General features: G+C 31.3%; 2 protein-coding genes across 2 annotated transcripts in view; both read right to left on the bottom strand.

The window, feature by feature from the left end:
• The window catches only part of LOC121120027 (aminopeptidase N), a 33,736-nt gene extending 29,944 nt beyond the window's left edge, over positions 1 to 3,792 (bottom strand). The window contains exons 1-2 of the mRNA XM_071889351.1: positions 3,745 to 3,792; positions 3,574 to 3,669 (exon numbers count right to left, since the gene is read on the bottom strand). Of these exons, the coding sequence (XP_071745452.1) occupies positions 3,574 to 3,669; positions 3,745 to 3,792 (144 nt within the window). The remainder of the gene's footprint in view (positions 1 to 3,573; positions 3,670 to 3,744) is intronic.
• Positions 3,793 to 19,616: 15,824 nt separating this feature from the next.
• LOC139905702 (uncharacterized) lies at positions 19,617 to 20,417 on the bottom strand. Its single transcript, XM_071889350.1, has 2 exons — positions 20,147 to 20,417; positions 19,617 to 19,939 (listed from the first exon to the last, which is right to left on the bottom strand). Exons 1-2 carry the CDS (start codon positions 20,415 to 20,417, stop codon positions 19,617 to 19,619), a joined length of 594 nt encoding a protein of 197 aa, XP_071745451.1.
• Between the last annotated feature and the right edge of the window lie 389 nt (positions 20,418 to 20,806).

Below are 20,806 nucleotides of genomic sequence, written 5' to 3'. Positions count from 1 at the left end.
AGTACTTCAATTTGGGTTTTAATAGGGCAGCCCATAATTTTTCTGTTATCTGTGAACATAATGGGCCTAACGGAAGACTCCCTGTTGTTTTTTCTATTTATTTCCAGTTCTGATTTATCTCCCAATTTTGTAAAGAAGTTCATGACTATTTCAATCCTTATCACTAATTGTTTTTTCAGAATGGTTATGTGGTCATCCACATATAAATACATAACATGTTTGGTTTCGTAAAGTTGTATTCCAAAGCCTCCATACTTTTTAATGATGGATTCGGACAAGTTTTTTATAACAGGAAAATGAAAAATAAAGAAGTCGAAGGATATCCCTGGTGACAACTTATTTTCACATAAATAAGCTCGCTTTCATTTTCTCCTAACCGCAAATAAGATGTTCCATTATAAAGCATTGTGCAAATAGGGTTAACAAATTTCTTGGTAAAAAACTTCTCACTGCTTTAAGAATAAAAGGATGTGATAAGGAGTCAAAGGCCTTACTAAAATACATTCCAATTATTGCCTCAAAAGAGTTCCTTTTTTTGTACCGATTCGATTCCAGTCTGAATATATTGAGAAATATTGTACGGGATTGTTGAGATTTGGAAATAATATTTAATAAGTGGTAACTAACTCAGGGGCGTCCGTAGGGGGTGGGCTGTAGGGGCTAAAACCCCTACAACCCCCCAATTAAGGAATTTTTGTTTTTTTAATAGAAAATTTAATATTTGATTTTTTTTTTTTTTCAAAAAATTTAATGTTTGAATGCTTCGAGGAAATATTTAGAAATACAAACAAAATCAGGCACGGATACGACATATTTGGGGAAAAGATGAGCAAAATGGGTAAATATGGAGGAACTTATATTTGAGGTGAAAAACTGATAATGAAGATCTTCCTATTTTCGGAAGGGTAGAAGTACTATTGGGAGGCAGAAGAGGACAAAAGAGCGTTGGATCCGCAGAAATGGATGTTGTAGAAAAGAAGACAATTTTGAACGATATCTAGAGCGATCATCACCTGCTGGCAGGACTAAAAGATGAGGGTCCCAATAAGATCAAAGTACTTAATAAGCTGAAGATCCCTATTGAAAGACAAATGCAACCATCTTTTAATCTAAGCCTACCACCAGCAATACGAAGAAATTGATTTCAAATCATATTTAGAGAAACTTCTTACACATTTAAAACTGAGTTGTGTACTTTTTTTTTAATACATTGTGTTAGCTTGGGAGAGAAGGAGGGTTAAGATAATATTTCAAACATTTTTGGTTGTTTAGAAAATTAGAGTGTGTAGAAATTTAAAAACTCAAATTAACAAAAAAGTTATTACTTTTGTAATTATTTTAGTGGAAAATCACCGGAAGAAAAGTTATACTTCTTTAAATGTGGAAAAGTGAAAACACAGCTACATATTTGTGCGGATTGTGTGCAAGCAATAGATTTTAAAAGGCTTGGAACAAAGATTTTAGGGATTTTTAATTTACAGGAATAGTCATGGACTTTTCTTTTTGGACCCATCGAAGGAGGAAGAAAGGTGCCTATCAGAAGAAATATTTTTAGCCAAAAAAAATTATGGTCTGTTTTCAATACACTATTTTAATAAAGAAATTTTCCTTTTTATGAACGCAATATTATTAGAAAGCCTTTTAATTTGCCTAAAAAGCTCAACAGAAGAAAATCATCCCAACGAGGAAGTGTGAACGGCTCTAACAATTTTTATAATATGTTTTCGTTTATTTCTTTTCATTGGGATTAAATTTATATTTTTAAAAAAGATTGAGAAATACAATAAAAATTGATAGATCATGAATACTTTTTTATATGGGAATGAATGCTTCGATAATAAATATTATTAAAGATTAGGTTGATGATTTAAAAAAAATCAAAATCATTCCGAGTGTTCGTTCTAATTGAATTATAAATATACGTCTACATAAACTGATAATATTATTTTGATAAAGATTGATTCTTAACTTTACGCAGTATTTTGGAATATTTTCCTCAAATTCGTTAGTACCATTTCAAGGGCTTCTTTAAATCTAACCAAAAAAAAAAAAAAAAAAAACTGTTTGTTTGCTTTCGTAGATTCTTTGTCGTATTGTTTTATTTTGCACAACACAGGATTTGATTTTTCATGATACCACAAAGGACGTCAATTTATCATTTTCCCCCATGAAGTATGCAACATTGCAGATTAATTTAGTTAAAAGAGTATCATCTTTAATTCTGTTGGGAAGATAATTACCAGGTATGCATCATTGAAATGATACTTTTTTTAAATTTTGAACGTTTGTTGTGAAAAAAAATAGTTACAAATTTAATTTTCAAAGTATGCGCCTTCACTAGTCACATATTTTGTCCATCTTTCAGGCAATTTATGGATGCCTTTCCAAAAAAAAAGAAAATGTTCGTCTTTGGCTGCAAATTAGCGATCGATGCATTTTTTGGCTTCCGCTTGAGAATCAAGGTGTAAATCATAATAAGGAATAATCGGAAGGTGCCTGGTTTGGTGAGTAAGCCGCACGAGCAAGAAGTTCTGAGTTGTACGATTCAACAAGCTAGGATAAATTTGCGGGGTTTTTTTTACAGTCCGGCAGCTAATATTTTGTACAACTTCATCAATAACAGAATTATTCAACAAGGAAAATTAATCTCATTGACGACGTCCCGAGGGATTGACTTGAAGAACCTTCAAGTGGGACTGGACCGGACTGAAGTCTGGAATAAACTAGACCTCGGTCAATGGCCCTAGATATGGGCCGGTATTACACTACCAAAGGATTTTCTGATATACTTTACTCTAGAATTATTGATATTCACCAAGATGAATTTTCAATTAAATTATTAATTTAAAAAGGAGATAACAGCTCCATAAGTGGTATTAAACAAAGTTCCATAGGCAATTGATTGGGGAATTATATCTCTACTCTGAGCAAGGGTCGTTTTTTTTAAATAGATAAAATTTGTCTTTTCTAAAAAAAAAAAAAAAATCATAAATAATTTTGTCAAAATTGTTAAAGATTTTTTATAATCCTAGTATAGGCCCTGATATCATTTATTGTTATTAATTTCTTACTTATTCTGAGCAATATGACTTTTTTCTCTTTAAAATCACATAATATAGTTTATATATATATATAATGTTTCTCAGATAATGGTCACAGGTTCAGTGAAATCTTGAGTTTTAGCTTTCGAATCCAAGTTAATTCTATGGTATTTGATTTGAACTCCATTCAAGTTTCAAGTCTTTAAAATATGGACTTGAGACTAAGTAGAGTTATGAGCCCACATGTTTTGACTAGGGATTAATCTCTATCGATATTTTGGGGTGTAAATACTTTTTGGGATATTCTAATTTTAAATTTAACATTAAATGAAAAACATTTCATGGACTTGAATTAGAATTTATTCATTTACTTTTTGTTAAGGAAAAACAACTAAAATAAATAAAATGTTTTAATTTGGTTAAAAAAATAATAACCGAATTTGAATTTATTTGTTGACTAAACTATAATTGTAATTATAATCTTTTAATTACAGATGATCAATTATATAAAAGTCGTAAGCCAGTCATTTACAATTTTAACATCAGCCTTATTCTTGATCCATTTATCCTTCGTATTATTGATTTTTCCTTCAGAAGCTGGTATTTTATTCTTTATGAAATCGGCAACCTGCAAATAGATTAAGATTTAATATACTGTATTAAGTAAGTATAGCTTGATTATTAATAGTTTGTATGAATTTACCGTTTCAAAACGCTCCGTTGTATCAGATAGTTCCAAAATTGTATACATTAATTGCTGTATCGAAAACTTCAGCAAAAAATTTTCCCTAAATAATTAAATATACTTAATAATAATTTATTGTTGAATTTGAGTCTTGTATTAATATGTATGTAAATAATTTAATAAGCTAAATCAGTTTATAACGTCCGAGCAAATTAACAGCACATGCATAGATTCTAGATGGTTTAGAGATAATCTATTTACTTCATAATCAAAAATATTAACAACTCTTATTGTTTAATCCTATTTTTTAAAATATACTTGTAAAACTGGGGTGCATTGTCTATGGTTTCACCTAGCTCAAGTTTTAAAGTTCTATTGTTACTGGTCTAGATTTTTTTAATTCAAAGATCAGAGGCGTTTGCAGGATTTTTTTTTGGGGGTGTTTGGTTTTGAGTTATTTTTTTTTCAAAAAATTTAAAAATCCTATTCACAAAAAATTAAATTTGTTGGGAAAAAATTTAAAAAACCGATAGTAATTTTTTTTCGGAAAAAAATTTCAGAATTAAATTTTAAATTTTTTGTAGGGAAATTTAAAAAATATATAGCTATTCACAGAAAATTAAATTTTTTAGAAAAAAAATTTCAAAATAAAACTTATTAGAAAATAATTTTTGGGAAAAAATTAAATTTGTAGTATGCAATTTCTTGGAAAAAGTTTCCTATATTAAATCTTTAGGAAATTTTTTTCAAAAATCCATATTTATCAACAGAAAATTGGGGGTTTAAAAAAATTTCAAAAATAATATACATAAATATAAAATAATTTTTTGGGGAAAAATTAAATTTCAAGGGTAATATTTTTTGGAAAAAAATTTCAAATAATAAAATTAAAAAAAAAAAAAAAAATTCAAATATTAAAGTTTCTTGTAAAAATCAAAAATTCCTTAATTTATGGGGGGGGGGAGACTACAGCCCCTACAGCCCTCCCTCTGCTGACGCCCCTGACGATTTAATCCTTAGTTCAAACTAGATATGTAGGGTGTTGTTGGCAGTTTTTTACTATGCTATGATCACATATTAATAATATTTAAATAAATATTTGGGTGTGTTATTTAGCAATACATATATGTTAAGTTATGTCCCAAACATTTTCTTATATAGGGGAGAATGAAGATACGTGGGACGAAGGAGACAATCAATAACTTTAAAATGTAAAGTTAGCTAACCACCCTGTTTTTAATCAATTGAATGTATTCCTTTGTTTATCAAATCAACATAAATCTCTGTTTACCTAATGTTTACACTGATAGAGAATTTTGACATTGAAATTTTTGTGTTTGTGGAAATATATATTTCTATTATAAAAAATGAGATTTTAATTTAATTTAATTAAATATCAGAGTTTAGCATGTTGTTCAATTAATTAACATACTTCTAACATATTATTAGTTTCAATATTCAGTTCACATCATCTATTCTGATTCCAACACTATGGAGGAGACTTGTTACACCCCATTTTTAATATATATATATATATATATATGTATATATTCTATTTATTTATGCTTTTGTTTAAATCTTATATATGTAATTATAAGTATTTACTTAATGCTGACAAACAGTAATAAAAAATAAAATAAATGTTTGAATATAACAAATGGCAGTTTTTACATGTTTCCTCCTGTTGTAACATGTCTAATCCTACTCTGTACCATGTCTCCTCCTTCCAAGTACCATGTCTCCTCCTGGTGTATCAAGTATCCTACTTTTGGCTAGTTTCAAAAACCCCAATAAATGGCTATTAATTATTGTACTACATCAAAAATACTTTGGGCGTTGAATTATCTTTTAAATTGTGATATATATGAGAGTTTAAATACTAACCAGAGTACCCGGCTTTGCTTGGAGTTATTAGGCTTCGACGAAGAAGCAAACTTATGCTCTAGATGCTTATAGATTTGCCTGACTAATATTAAAAATAACTTTGAAACAAATTAAGTGTTACTCTCGACTCTTTATGGGCACACTCACACACGTAATTACTCAATACTTAGATGCTATCTTCGCAAAAATAAAAGAATAATGACAATAGCCTCAGGGGAAAAAAACAGACTTCAATTTCCAACAACAACAACAAAATAGAATGATAAAAAAAGTTTTGGATGTATATCCCTTAGTATATTATGATATTGTTAAAAATGAGTTATCCCAGTCAAAAAACAACAACAGATATACAAACTTTGTCACAAACAGCAAATTTGTAATGATATGGGCTAATCAAACTTAAACTATGTATTGATTACATCCATCAAAACTAAAACTTTCTGTCTATTAAGATATATGTATTACATGTCAGGACAGATTGAAATAAATGAATTTACTATCTTCTATATTTATACAGCAAAGTTTGTCTGTCAATCTATTTTTTCCTTGCTCTTATACTAGTGCAGCTGTTGTTTCTCACTTATGTCATTTTTGAGTATCGTCTTCTTATAGTGTCTTATCTTTAGTTATATTCCACAAATATATAATTTATTGCGTGTTTTTGTCAATTGTCGATTTTTATAATTATCTACCCGATAGTAGTATTCCCAAAGTGTATGGGCTAAATCGAATTGGCTCTTGTTAAGTTGTGATCAAGTATGTATGATTTAAAAAATTATAATTCTTTAGTTGGGAAAGATACTACAGTACAACAAATTATACTTTATGATGATCACGTAAAATGTACTTACGATTTCATAATTTGATCATATTCAACTGATATTTATTGAACAAATCTTAGGTTATATTTTGTAAATAAATCTAGGATTAAAATATTTCAAAGTATAAGTATGTCTTGCTAAATATTGATAGTTTGAATGTTGTATATCAATAATTATATCCTTAGCTATAATTCATAGTTGCAAAACGTGACTTTTAGTTCAAATAAATATTGATAACACCATAAAAACTTTATAGCCCCTTCCGCAAGATGTTGTTTTTGAGAAAACGCAATGTTACTTAATCGGTATCATTGTGAGATATGAAATTTTTTGCTTAATTGGCCAAGAAAATTAAGTAGAATCTTGCTCATGACTTTTTGAAAAACGAACCACATAAATTTATCCCATGATCCCTCATCAAAAATTTTGATGCGATGAAGCCAAATCGAATAAATAAGTAGTAGTCCTTTCTTTAGGCCATAAATCATCCCACCATGATGGAGTTACAAGATTACCTATATTAACAAAAATGTATAAACATTCATTGTTTTAGAATACATGAATTGAATCAAAAAATTGCCCATCCACTGATGTGTAAGCCCATTAGCTATCTTGACTACAATTTTCTCTTTAAAATACAAAGAACTAAATGATATCTCATTTTCATCAATCAACAATGTTTCAGATTGTTATAAGTTATAACACCCCAGTTTTCCATTGCAACATGCGTAAGTCCAGGAATTACATTCATATCCTTACATCAACATAATTAATCATTTACAAGGCCTTCAAAAATATTTAAAAATTGCATGAATAATATTTATTTGTAAGGTATAAAACCTTCTAGAATGTATGTGTTGACTAACCTGGTTAGGTATTGGCAAATGAGTACCCAAATATTCCTTCAAATATCCTATAAAGTTGTACTGACCTGCTTTGACAAACATGTTTTGACTCGTCTTCTCCAGAAGCCCAAATTCTTAATTCAGCAGTGTTATGAAATGGGACACATTTGTGGCATTTTTAATGTCAAATGCCACAAGGTCATCGTTAGTTGAAAAATCAGTAACAAATCTTCAAAATTTCTAAATAGAAAGAATAATTATGATTTGGTAAAAATATATAGATTAGCGCTATGGAAAACTGTACTCATGTCAGTGTAAGGTTGATGATTTTGGTAAGGATGCAAAAGCGTGCGAGGAGGAGGGAAGAAAGACTTATGGTATCATTGTCCTTCGACTAAAATAATAAACATCTTCCTCTATCAAGAACGTTATCAATTCCTATCTGTATTACTTAATATTGATATAATATTAGATACTGATAGTCGATAGAGAACTGAATAAAATGCCTTAAATAACGACTCCTTCTGTCTGGATTTCTGGTGATGGATGCCCAGGAATTTGAAAATACTTACCGGTCCAGAAACAGATGGTTTGTCAGATTTGTCGATATAAATGTCCCTTAAGTCTCCCCTCTAGAATTAAACGCCACTCATTATTAAAATCTCATCATGAGAATATATTAAAAATTTTTGCAAGATGATGAATACATAGTTTTGAGATAAGATTCTTATGATTGAAGCACCTTTGGTATAAGTTAGTTTAATTAGGAGAATCAAAGATAATGATATACATTATGTCAATCATTTACTCTTTTTGACAAATGGTCATTGGAAAATATACTATTATCCTTTGCTAATCATCCTACGTTTAAAAAACAAAATACACAGGTAAACCCATCCCTTCCCCAAGAACCATCATTAAATCAGTGGAGAAATGGGTAATGATGTCATTTATAGAAATACCTGCATTGTAAATTGTGAAGATAAGATAATTTTCAGTATGTTTTGAGTCATGCAGACCAATTCACGATCAAAGTTATAAGTAAAAAGTATAAAATATTTACCAATTTGAAATGGAACTCTGAATTTGGTACCATCTAACAGTAATTATTATTTTTTTTTTTTTAAATAACCATAAAATATTATTTTATTTTAGCTAAAAATATCAAGAATTATGATACACAACTCATTAAATGGCAAAAACAACTGCTTAAATGGTCACAACAACAGGGTTAGTAGCTTTTCCATTGCAAACTAGTCCAGGGCTGACACTATTTCCTTCACTTAAAGACTTGGGTATGATAGATAATATTATTTACCCTGATAAGCTAAGTGCCTTCAAAAAATGATTTCAGAAAACTCATAAAATGCAAAAACAACTCCTTAAATGGTCACAACAACGGGGGCAGTATGTAGATTATATTTCATTTAAGCCTTATTTTTTTAAACTTGCCAAAAATTTCAAATATATTTTGCAATACTCTACTTTGTCGTATTAGTTACTATTCTGAGAATATACTTCATAATGAACTACAATTTTATGGAGTGTACCGTTTTCAAATCTACTGTAACGTATAAAAAACGTCTAAGTCAATTATACATAGTATATCTTCATCAAATATTTTGCTAATACATACTTTCGTTATACTCTCAAAAATCATAATAAATCAAGTCAGTATTTTAAACAATGATACCATAAGTCTTTTCCCTCCCCCCCTTCATCTCCTTACAAGCGTTTTTCTCTATAGGATTATCAACTTTGCTCATGTGTAATTGTTTGTTAAACTGGCGTATTTGAAAATGAAGTCATAGTTTTTGGTCGACGAAGTGTTATATTAAATGCAACCTTTAAACTTGGTTCATCAAAGCAGGGAAAGGTAGTTCGAGCATAAATTGGCTCCATTTGAGTGTAGCTAACTCCACTGAAAAGAAATAAATATAATCAAAAATTAGGGAAACTTAGTAAGGTTCAATTAACTTTAATTAGTTATTAAGATAGTCAATAGTGTATGATTAAAATTGCAAAATATTTATGTTTAGCAGATAAAATCTGAAGGTAGTTATCAAGTATTCAAGTCTTTGATAAATTAATTACAATAAAGTCTGTTTCCATTTCTTCTTTGGATGTATTGCGTATGTCTATGATCCCCATCGAATCATTTTCTATCATTTCCATATGTGTTATATTGATATGTTTGGCATGCAATGTTATATTTGTAGACCCTTCCATAACGCACTCAACTTCAATTTTGATAACTCCAGAGAGTTTGTCGGTTCCGTCATACTTTGGACTGAGTTTGATATCATAGCTTTTAGGTTTAATATGATTGGGCAATCGAAGATCCTTGGCCTTAAAAAGTAAACGAAAATACTACATTTGAATTAACGAATAATATGGAAAATATATTGATGTATAGGTTAGATGATTATTATTTTTCTATTATTCCGCATAAATAAATTTGGAATGATCAAATATTATCTTTATTACCGTGAGCGGACAATTGACCAAAAATATTTTTGAACGGAATATATCAAAATACTGGTCAAATTTCTATCTCTTTTCCATATTTGATTATTCACAAATTTTTGATGCTATTTCAGTTTTTGTTTTGTTTGAGATACTACAATTCTACAGGTAAAGTGACCCCTGGTAATCACCCTTACAATTTGAAGAATGTTTGGGAGAACAGCTGCTTAGCTGTCAAGAAAATACTCACAAGAGCATCTTTGTATCTACCAATTTTATGATGGACAAGAATTATTACAATGTTGAAACCTTCATTCTAAGGTAAGTCTAAGAAGAACTTGCATTTACAAATCAGTCCATTACTTTTCATCCTTCATGCAGTAGTTATTACTTCATACTTGCATGTTCTCTCTTCAAGAATAAAAAATTAATTTGAATAGCTTTGGATGATAATTTACAATTTTTCAGGTTGAAATTACAGACAGTCGTTTTATCAACCTATGTTTGGTTTTTTTTCGTCAATGATTATTTTTCTGTTTTAGGAAAATCCAAATTATTAAGGAGCAAATAGGTGTTATTCTAATCACTGTCTGTATATATGTCGTCTATTAAAGTTGCTGACATATAAGTTTTCCTTTTAATTGACGCCCACAAGGATTCAGACAATTTTCAAATTGCTACTTATAACTTGACCCCCAACAAATCCTTACTGTTACTCTCCGTCATTCATCAGCTTACACACTTATGGTTACACTTTTTACTTGGATATTCTTTTTGAAAGTATGGAAGAATAATGACAAAAACTATAGAAAATAATAACAACTGTTTCGGTCACAAATAACCACCAAACTTGCAATGCTACAAAATAATAAGGATTTACAGCCATACCTAAAGGACTCTAGGCAAAGAGTGGTCACTCAAGGCAAGGAAGGTAGGATTTAGTAGTTCTCAATCCTGATTGGCTTACAATTAGAAACTGAGAAAAATAAGGGGGGCAACGTCATAACACTAACACGATATTATAGGTCTGTGTTAGGAAAATAGTCTTCCTTGTTTTTGGATTGAATTATTTATTTTCCCCTGGGCCACTCTTTCCTTAGAGTCCTTTAGCCCTAACTACAACTTAAGGTTATATTTTTGAATTGTATTCATTTACATGCTATGTACAGAGTGCGACAGATAAATTTTCAGCGTCACTATTTTTTTTTCCTGCAAATTAAGGTTTCAGGTAACATCTTAAGCAATGTTCCGATACATGTACTTTTGTTCATGTGCATTGATTTTATTTGATGAAAGTTGGACAAAGAATGAGAGCACAGGAATAAAAAAGGTAAAGGATTTCAGATCTTCTCAACGCGGATGTTACTCCAAAATAAATTTCAGTTTTTTTTTTGGCGTAACCTTGAGGACAGTCTGGAACATCAGAGTGGCGAAGGAGAATAGGAAAGAAGGCAAAAGGAAGGAAAGAAGTGGAGGAAATGGTTTGAAGCAAGATGAAACATTTTTCAAATCCCTGGAGGCCAAGATCAAGGAAGGTCCAACAGCATCAATGCACCACTTGGCTGACGAGTTCAACGTGTACGAGATCAAATTAAGAGAGCATTTCATGATGAGCTCAGCCTTAAGAGGTTCTTCAGGACTCCAAGACATCTCCTTGCCGACAGGATGAAGGCCTTAAGGCTTGAGAGATGCAAAAAAGTCCTTAATTACTTGAAGAATCATCCGTCGACTGTAAAAAATTTCTCAGACAAAAATATCTTCACAGTCGACCAGTTTTTGAACCGCAGAAACGACAGATTTATAGTAGCATCCCCTGAAGAAGTCCAAGGCACCTTCAAGACAAAATATCCAGCCGAAAATATGTGCTTTGGAGTCGTGGCCTCTCATGGGAAGAAAATGGATCCCTTCTTCTTCAAGCCCAATAAGAAAATCGGGGCTGAGGCCTACTATGAGGTCCTGAAGTAGAAAATCTTGCCCTGGCTGAGGGTTAACTATTCTGAAGACAACTATATGTGAACTCAAGACGGTGCCCGAGCCATATGGCCTTCAAGACACAGAACTTCTACATGGAACACTTTGCTGATTTCTGGGACAAGACCTTCTAGCCTTACTCCAGTCCTGATCTAAATCTCCTCGGCTTCTGTGTGGGGAGCGTCTTAGAAGGCAAAGATGGTAAGACATCACAAAGAAATATAAAGGAGCCAGCATCAAGAAGCAATGGGCCAACATGTCGGCTTATTCTATTGTGCCAACCTAGACCAAGATCTGACCTCATGTGGAGGCTTTGATAGAGGCTGGAGGCGGCAATATTGAATAATTCTTGACAAAAGTGATTGCTAAAAGTTTTTGAATAACATTTTTCAGTATACTTTTATAATTAAAAGTAATTAAGGTTTTGAATCACGGAAAATTTAACTTTTGCACTCTGTAATTAAAATATACATGTTTAAATTGTAAATATTGCAAACACCGCCTATATTACATCAATAAGGTGAGCAATATGGCAAAAACTGGGCCAACAATTATCCCCACATTTGAAAGACACTAATTAGTAAATAAATATTTATAAGTATATAATAAAAAAATAATAATTCTTACCCTAATACAATTTGAATACATGAACCCGAGAATAATCAAGGATAATATTCGTAGCATTTTTCCCCACCACTTATCAGTCTAAGATTACTAAAAGTATAATTTGATTTACATATTTATATATTAACATTGAACACAAGTGACTTTTTTAGATTGTTTTCATAGTTTATATATTTTTTTAATTTTATGTATTTTTCATAAGATATCAAGTCTAAAAAGTAAACTAAATGTTTTAAAAGCAGAGCCTCTCTCACATGACGTGTAATATATATCACACATGCCCCTTTTTTTAAATATATTGTGTGGCGATAGCATAAAAACAAGCTGGAATATTTTTTTCAATATTAAGACAGTATGATAAACGTATCCGTTGATATAAGTAGTATAATTTATATTTATTCAAAAAAGTGATAAAGTCCTTAGGAGCCGCGGTTTTTAAGGTTAACTGAACCTGATCAAAATCGGTTATTTGTTAACACTGATCATAAAAGATACTTTGACGTCATGAGGTGAAAATTATTCTTAAGGAATAGTGTAAAAGTATTCACTTTGCGAGAATAATGAAAGAAGAAAGGGATTACCTGCTCAAGAACAAGGGTTGCCAACTGCAATGGATTATATTGATAATAGCAAAAATCGATTTAAGGTTCAATTACCCCACGATCAAATTGACTGTACTTGTCAATGATTACATTTTAAGTTTCAACTGTAATAACGTATGTTACATAGTGTTAGTCATCCTATATTTCTTCTATTAGAGGTTTAAACTTTTTACATGGATATAGTCAATGACAGAGGATAATGGACTTGCCAACTTGAGCTCGAGACTAGATCTCACAATCATTGATTTGATGGCTGCTTTTTACTCAAACATGATTTGACTTGGATTCGAAAGCAAAGACTCACAATCAAAGACTCGTGACTTGACTTTTACTTGAATATTAAGACTAGAGACTTTGTTATATTTCAGACAATTTTCTTCTCTCTTTATGCCTTTCTAATTTCTATAAACTGTCCTTAGTATCTAAGTCACTCTGAAACACAATTTTAAAAGCTGTAGGATTTAATCGTTGAACGTCTATAGTGTCCGTCTTTCTATAGGGAAACTGGACCACATAGGTGAGATCATTCATCAAAACACCTTTTTATCCAAGTATAAGGAGTCTCCAATGGCTTTTTAATCCTATTCTGGCAGATCCATTCATATTAGGATGTCTATAATGAGCTTCAGACACGCATCAGATCATATGTATTATAAAAATGATTAAAAAAGTGACTCAAAGTAATTTCCTTGGAAATGCTACTCCCTTGCATTTGCTTAGTGAATTCTTTTTAATATTACTAGAACATCAAATAAATTTTTTGGTGGTGCTAATACATCAGTTAATGCAGGAAAGAGAGATATTTTATTTTCTCATTGTGGCATTACAACCCGTGTTAGAGTTATTATTTTTTTGCTATGATTGCTTCTTTCATAACGCGATAGGTACTTTTAAAAATCCTATTTTTTGATATTGAAAGGGGTACAAAGAAAATTTAAGGAGGCTGTAGGCAGAAAATTATATGGTATGAGTATTTTAGCTCCAGGTATGCTGCAAATAAATAAATAAATATTATCTTTTGGTACCCCGTATTACACGCATTCGTTTTGATGTGTTTCTTCCCTTTACTACTCACATCTCTGTTTTTGAATGATTTAATGATTTAATACTGAATATCCACATTATGGATCTGAATGAAGTTTAAAAGTGTCAATTTATCCCAAATACAGGGTGTCCACGATAAATTGGAACTACTTTAAACTTCATTCAGATCCATAATGTGGATATTCAGGATTAAATCATACTAATATAAAAGGTTTTGTGAACAAAACACCATAACAATAAAAAAATCATCACAAAATATGGAAAGGATTTATTAATGTCACCAAATAAACCACAGGAATAAAAATTTACACTTGCTTCAAATGAAGATATTAGTTGTTGGAGAAAATTACTTACACATGTTATTATAATATTATAGTAGTATATTTATTATGTATAACTCTGGATAGGTACAATAAATATTATTAAGTAATAATATACTTATTTCATTAATGAGTTTCCATCAAACCCATACTAATAAAGTTTTTAAACATAATATAATATTGTTGACTTGATTCTATGCGAATAGTTTTAGCATATTTAAAACATATTACGACAATAAAATTAATGTTCAATTAATTCAAACAAAAATTGTTGTTTGTGAACAGTGAATAGATAAGGAAGATAATTAATGGATAGGATATGTATACATCTAGCGTTAAGTAATATATAATATATTTAAGTTATAAAAACTAGTACATGCTAACAACTAAAAGAATAACACGTAGTTCTTGTAAAATACACACGCTCGTTTTTTGGGGTTAAGTCCTGTAGTATAATATGTATTTGCCTTAATATTTTGCATTGGACATGTACAAATATTATCATAACATTAGACAAGTGCAATTTTTAATTTAATTTTCCTCTAGTAAAATATGGATTTGCCTTCATATTTGTACATTGGACATGTACAAATATTATCATAAAATGGGCATGAATATGTTTATTTTTGAGGGAAAAGTTACTATAAAGGTAACGACGTGGTATATCTTTTATTTTTCATTCATTCTAGAGGTTTTTAACCAAGGTAGATGCGCTTGAATTAATTAGTTATATTCCCTTCTTAAATAGTTAAGCTTTTACAGGTATGAAAGTTTTAAACTTAATGCATCCCAAGATTATTTAAGTATCCTTCTTCAACATGATGTAACCACAATAACTCTCTCTTTCACAATTGTTGGATAGATATGTAAGCGTCAGATAGGTTCCCAGTGTTCGATACTGTTGTGTCAAAAAAAAAAAAAAAAAAAAAAATCCCTTACATTTTCTGTACGTTTCCAATCACTCAAAAAATCAAAAACAAATGTTGCAACTCTCGATTGTTTTGTGTGGCACATGGAACAACAAAGAATATTATTCAATTCCCAAAACAAGTATGAGTAATCTTTCTTCTAAGCAATTAGATTTTAAAAAGCTTTCAATAGTTTTCTATTGCAGTTTACTCCTATAGAAATAAAAGTTTCCAGAAACTTATAATTTATTTCCAATACTAGTAACTGTTTCATTACGATATTTGTAGACTTATTTTATAAAAGTTAATCATTATTTTTTTTTTCAGAAATGAATAAAATATTTATTTTTCTTGGCCCGGACTTTGGGTTGTTTATTATCTCATAAAACTCATATAAGTAATAGGATTACAATTACCTTCTAAAACCAACAACCAAACAAACATTAAAAAAAAAAATACAGATATTTAAAATAAAATAAGCTTTCAAATGCCGAAATAAAATATTTACATATCTAAAATTAGTTTATCATTCAAAATAGACCATTCATAGTCAATAAAACTCCCAGTCAGAGCTTTGGATTTTTTGTCAAGCTATATTAGTCTATAAAGAATCAATTTCAGTGTAATAGCATTAGATCTCATTAAGTCAGATGACAAATAGATATCCCCCCTCATAATCGATTTCCAAATATTGTCTAATTCTCATTCTTCCACCTTTTAAATATGGACACTTCAGGAATAAATGACCATCATCCTTTTCTATCTCCTCACTTTCCTACAAATACTTGTACCGTACTTTTACATCCATTTATTTTTAGGCAGCGAATTTGTGATGAGCCTATAGTTCAGAAGGCTTTGTATACTTTTTAAAATCACATTGGCACATTTGTTGATACCTCATCTCTTCCTGAATTTTAATAAAAACCAACGACGCATCCTTCATAGCAATTAAAACATTATCCTGTAACTTTGAACATGCGGCATCTATGCAACTCCAAAAGTTTCCCATAATTTTAAATAGTTTCATAAGGTCAGGTTTTTCATGAAGTCTAGTTCATTATATTGTGCCACGTATTTTCCCATCGAAAATGAAGTTTTATTTGATTTGGTGAATCATTTTATCTTTTTCTTCAGTGTATGAAACAAAAAACATTCAATAACTAATCTTAGTCACGCTCATTTGATTCCATATAAGTACTTTTCAAGGCAGATCCAAACTGTAATTTTGAAAGTGAAAGCCTTTTTTTTTTAAATTCTACTTTCCATTTCCTCAAAGTTTAGGTCACTTGTTGTCCAGACCTCTATAGATTATAGTCTAGTATAGGTTGTCTTTCTTTGTTGGGATTTTTTTTTCTTTGGTTTCCCTCCTCATAGTGATTACTTCAGTCTTCTTTGTATTTATTTTTAATTAATTTTTTCTTCCATCCCCTTCCAGCACTTTCAAATAGTTATGTGTCTTTTTCTTGCAAAGTCATGTCATCAACATAAATCTCCGTCTTGACTCCTACCAATATCCCAGATATTCGGTAATTATTATATATTACATTACTCAAATCTTCTATAGCAATTATATAAAGATAAGGAGACAAAGGTTCTCCTTGTCTACAAGAACGTTGGAGCTTGAAATGTCTTAGCTAAACCACTTACACCTATTCAAGATTCTGCTCTCGAAATCAATGTCCTCACATATTATATAAAAACGTATCCAAAATTCTTGCGTTTCAATGGCTTGATAATGTGAATGTGAGAAACAGAGTCAAATGCTTTTTCAAAGTCAATTTCGATGCCAGTACCTACTTTTTCCTCTACCAACTCTTGCACACTCCTCACTTCGTCCTCGATAGATCCACAAGGGACAAACCCTTTCTAATGTCGATGTAATATTAGGCTTAAAACCATTTTTAATCTTTCAGTAAGAATTTCGGTCATTATTTTTATAACTACTAGTTAAAAGGAGTAATCGGACTAAGATTTTGTACAAGCCTGGGATCTTTTTTCCCTTTTGGTATTAAGGAAATTAAGCCTTCCACCATAAAAGTTAGAATGTGTCCATTCCTGATATATCCTGCTCAGTATTGGAGCCAGCAATTCCTTAAAGGTTATATAGAACTCTATAGGGAATATTTCAATTCCAGATGACTTATTCTTCTTTTTATAATTTTTCAAATAAATCAAAATCTCCCCCCGTACTATTTTTGGTATCCATAAAACTTTTTTTAGGATTCGTTGACTTGTACAACTAATATACACAATACAAAATGTGTTGTATTGTATTTATATTTCAGGGACAGTGTATCTTCATCACAATTTGTACTCTATTAAAGGTTTTCGTAGTAATGTTTGAGAGTTGCAGCAATTTCGTTTGGATCGTTAGTGATCATGCCTTGTTGAATGAACAGAATCTTCAAACTTTCTTTCTCTTGTTTTACATTTTTCCAAGTGTTCTCTGCCTCTTTAAGTATTCAGTTCCAATCTTAAACCTACATCGGATGATCTTCCCTCTGGTATCTTCTTTAACCAAGTCCTCTACTTGCAACTTGCCTTTTGCTTATATATGAGGCTTTCGAAATACTTCTTTTCTTGGATCTTCGAGCCATGCTTTTTAAGAAAACCTCTGCATCTTATCAGGTACCCTTTTTTCTTTAAATCGGAAATAACAAAATTTCCACTCTTGTCCTCTTCTTAACAACTTTTCTTAATCAGTAGTACAACACCTCTCGATGGATGTTTTTCTCTCTGGGTCGCATAGGAATACACTATCTTATAATTATTATGAATGGGAAACCTGTTATCTGCTTCTCCTTCTTCTTTTGACTCTTCAAAATGTTTTTCATCATTTTTACTAATTTCGTTTCTATCAAACAGAATATCCTGTAGGGCTGAATGGGTTTGTCTAACTTCAGCCCCTACATTAATACCTTTTGGATTTTTGATATCTCCTCAACATTCATCTTCATTAGAGACAGGGTCATACCCATCCAGAGACCTGGTCATATTACTTACTATCAGTATTGGAATGTTTTTCTGAACTTTTATTCAGACTTATCGAGCAAAGTCCTTTTCTCCTCACCTTGCAATGACTTCCTGTATGACCAAATTCAAGACATTTAAAACATTTGCATACGGAATTTACCTTTTTCCCTGCGACTGTGACAATAGTAGAAATTAGCTTGGATAATCTAATTTTAAATTTCAAACGTCCTGAGCTTATCTTATTTACTTTTTCACCTCATCTCTATAGTGGATGGAGTGTCGTATATTGTTTATTTCCCCACTAAGCGATCCATTTTTTTTATGATTTCCGTCAGTTTCACAAGGTCAACCTTGGATCTATTTTAACTGTTACTTTGACAGGTTCTTGTAACATCCTAATTCTTTTTAGTCCCCTCGCGCTGAATGATATCCCTACATCAATATTTTGTGGTTCTTTTAGCTGGTTAAACTTTATGGGAACATTTATCGGGGTTTTCAGAATAAGTATTATAAATCCTGCTCCTCTTTTACAGTCATTAATGCAGTTGATATCATCTTCTGGAATTCCCAAACGATTAAGTAACTCTTCATAATGGAGAATGTCAGGGGAAAGTTCCTTTCGAGGATCCTTCAATATCATCTTTCCATTCAATATAAATTTTACTCCAAAACGGATTATTATGATCCGTCTATGGGTTATTCGTTTTTAAGAGAATGGCTTTATAGTTAACCTCTCGTTGATCTATTTTTCTTATTGAATTTCCTTCTTCCCTTTTCTTCATCCCTAGAAGTTGATATTTTCTTCTTTCCATTTTTATCTAACTTCTCACCTTCAATATCATTCCCAATCCACGAACCCTGATGCTCCTCAATGGACCCCTCAGTTATCATCCTTTGAGCAAAACTACCATTTTCCTTTTGATGTAGTCAGAATGTCAATTTCAAATCACTAATATTTATTTTGTAGAAAATAAAGAAGATTACAAAAGTCTAACGTCACACCTTTTCCCTGTCATTATATAGTGCAGTTTGACATAAAATAATTCGACAGCAAACTTTGACTTTTGACGAGGTATTAATAAGTTTAACTTTAGTTTTTTGACAAAATATGTTCAAAATTGACAAAAACTATTATGCTAAGGAGGAATATCTATACATATGTTTGTTAAAAATGAAAGGTTATACCATAACGCTTTTCTAACTGATGTTTGACTTCCACCATGCTTTTAAATAGTGACGTCATAGAGTATAACTTTTACCAAGAGTAACTATAGGTATATATCGACTACAACTACCAAGTCGTCGACCTTCAAATTTCTCCGAGTGAGTCTCCATTTTTGGCGCTGTTGGAGATCGAGTATCTACTCATACATCCATTTTGACGAAATCTGTGTAAAATAACAGTTAGTTTCCTCCATCTTGAACTAGGAGATTAATGGCTGTCAACAAAGCGATCCAGAAGGTTTGTGATATTGAAACCGGTGATGAGCATTGACGAAGTGATCGCATCTTCAGAAGCATCTGGAGACAAAGGAACCAAAGGGAAGCTATCAAGTACAGCCTCGATCTCTACTAATTGTTTGACGGTCATATGTGCATTTCCAAATTGACGACGAAGAATATTTTTTGTTAATTTGACCATTGTTTCCCTTGCACCTCCACAATGAGGTGCTCTATGTGGGATAAATTTCCCTCTAATCCCTCTAGAAACTGACCATTCGGCGAAAACTTCTTTTTCTTTTTGTAAAACCTTAGCTAGAATATTAGCAGATCCAACAAAATTGCGTCCATGATCGCTCCAAATGATACTCTTCGTCCCACACACCGACGAAGAGCATTGACGAAATCTTCAGTAATCAATTATTTTGCAAGTTCGAGAGGCACAGCTCTAGTTGAAGGGTCAGTAAATAAACAAATAGAAGACTTTTCTTGATTTTTTTTAACTATAAATATTGATCGGACCTACATAGTCAATTCTAGTTTGTGCAAATGGAGGACCCACATCTACCCTTGCGACAGGTAAATCACCCATGTTCTGTGGAGACCGCTTGGCTAAAGAACGTAGACATCTAACACATTGACGTATTATTGAATTGACTAATTGTCTCCCTCGAACAATCCAATAAGGAGAACGGAGTGATGCTAAAGTTGTAGCAGGACCAGAGTGAAGTAATCTTGCATGTTCATGTTCAATAAGAAGAACAGCGAAACGTGATAGATTTGAAACTAACATCGGACGTCGGGTATGGGATGGGTATTTTTCAATGTTATTAAGGCGAAAATGGGTAAAAATTTTCAATGAGGCGAACACATAAAAGTGCAGCCTCTAATTCCATGCATGGAATTGTGATTTCTTTGAGTGGTCTGACTCTAGTACGTGATCGGAGAAAACCAACTTTGATATACTCATCATTAAGAACAAACCTGACATAAAGCACTGTACTCCATCCCTTGGACGAAGTATCTCCAAAAACACACAACTCAGCATCTTTATAATTAAAATTGGGTTTCATGACACATCTAGGAACTTAAAGGGATTTAAGAATTCCTACGTGTCCATTGTAACCATCTCTCAGCCAGATCTCTGGGCAAAAAGTCACCCCATTTTATCTTCCGATTCCA

This window comes from Lepeophtheirus salmonis, chromosome 6 (assembly GCF_016086655.4).
Source record: "Lepeophtheirus salmonis chromosome 6, UVic_Lsal_1.4, whole genome shotgun sequence".
Classification (NCBI taxonomy): domain Eukaryota; kingdom Metazoa; phylum Arthropoda; class Copepoda; order Siphonostomatoida; family Caligidae; genus Lepeophtheirus; species Lepeophtheirus salmonis.
Note: the sequence above shows the minus strand (reverse complement) of the source record. Positions and strands in the feature narration are given on the sequence as shown.

Excerpts from the sequence above, each read along its gene's own strand:
- LOC139905702 (XM_071889350.1), bottom strand. The coding sequence starts at position 20,417 with ATGTTAGTTTCAAATCTATCACGTTTCGCTGTTCTTCTTATTGAACAT. Across the intron at positions 19,940-20,146 it reads AACTAGAATTGACTATGTAG|CTAAGGTTTTACAAAAAGAA; the intron begins GTCCGATCAATA and ends CTAATATTCTAG.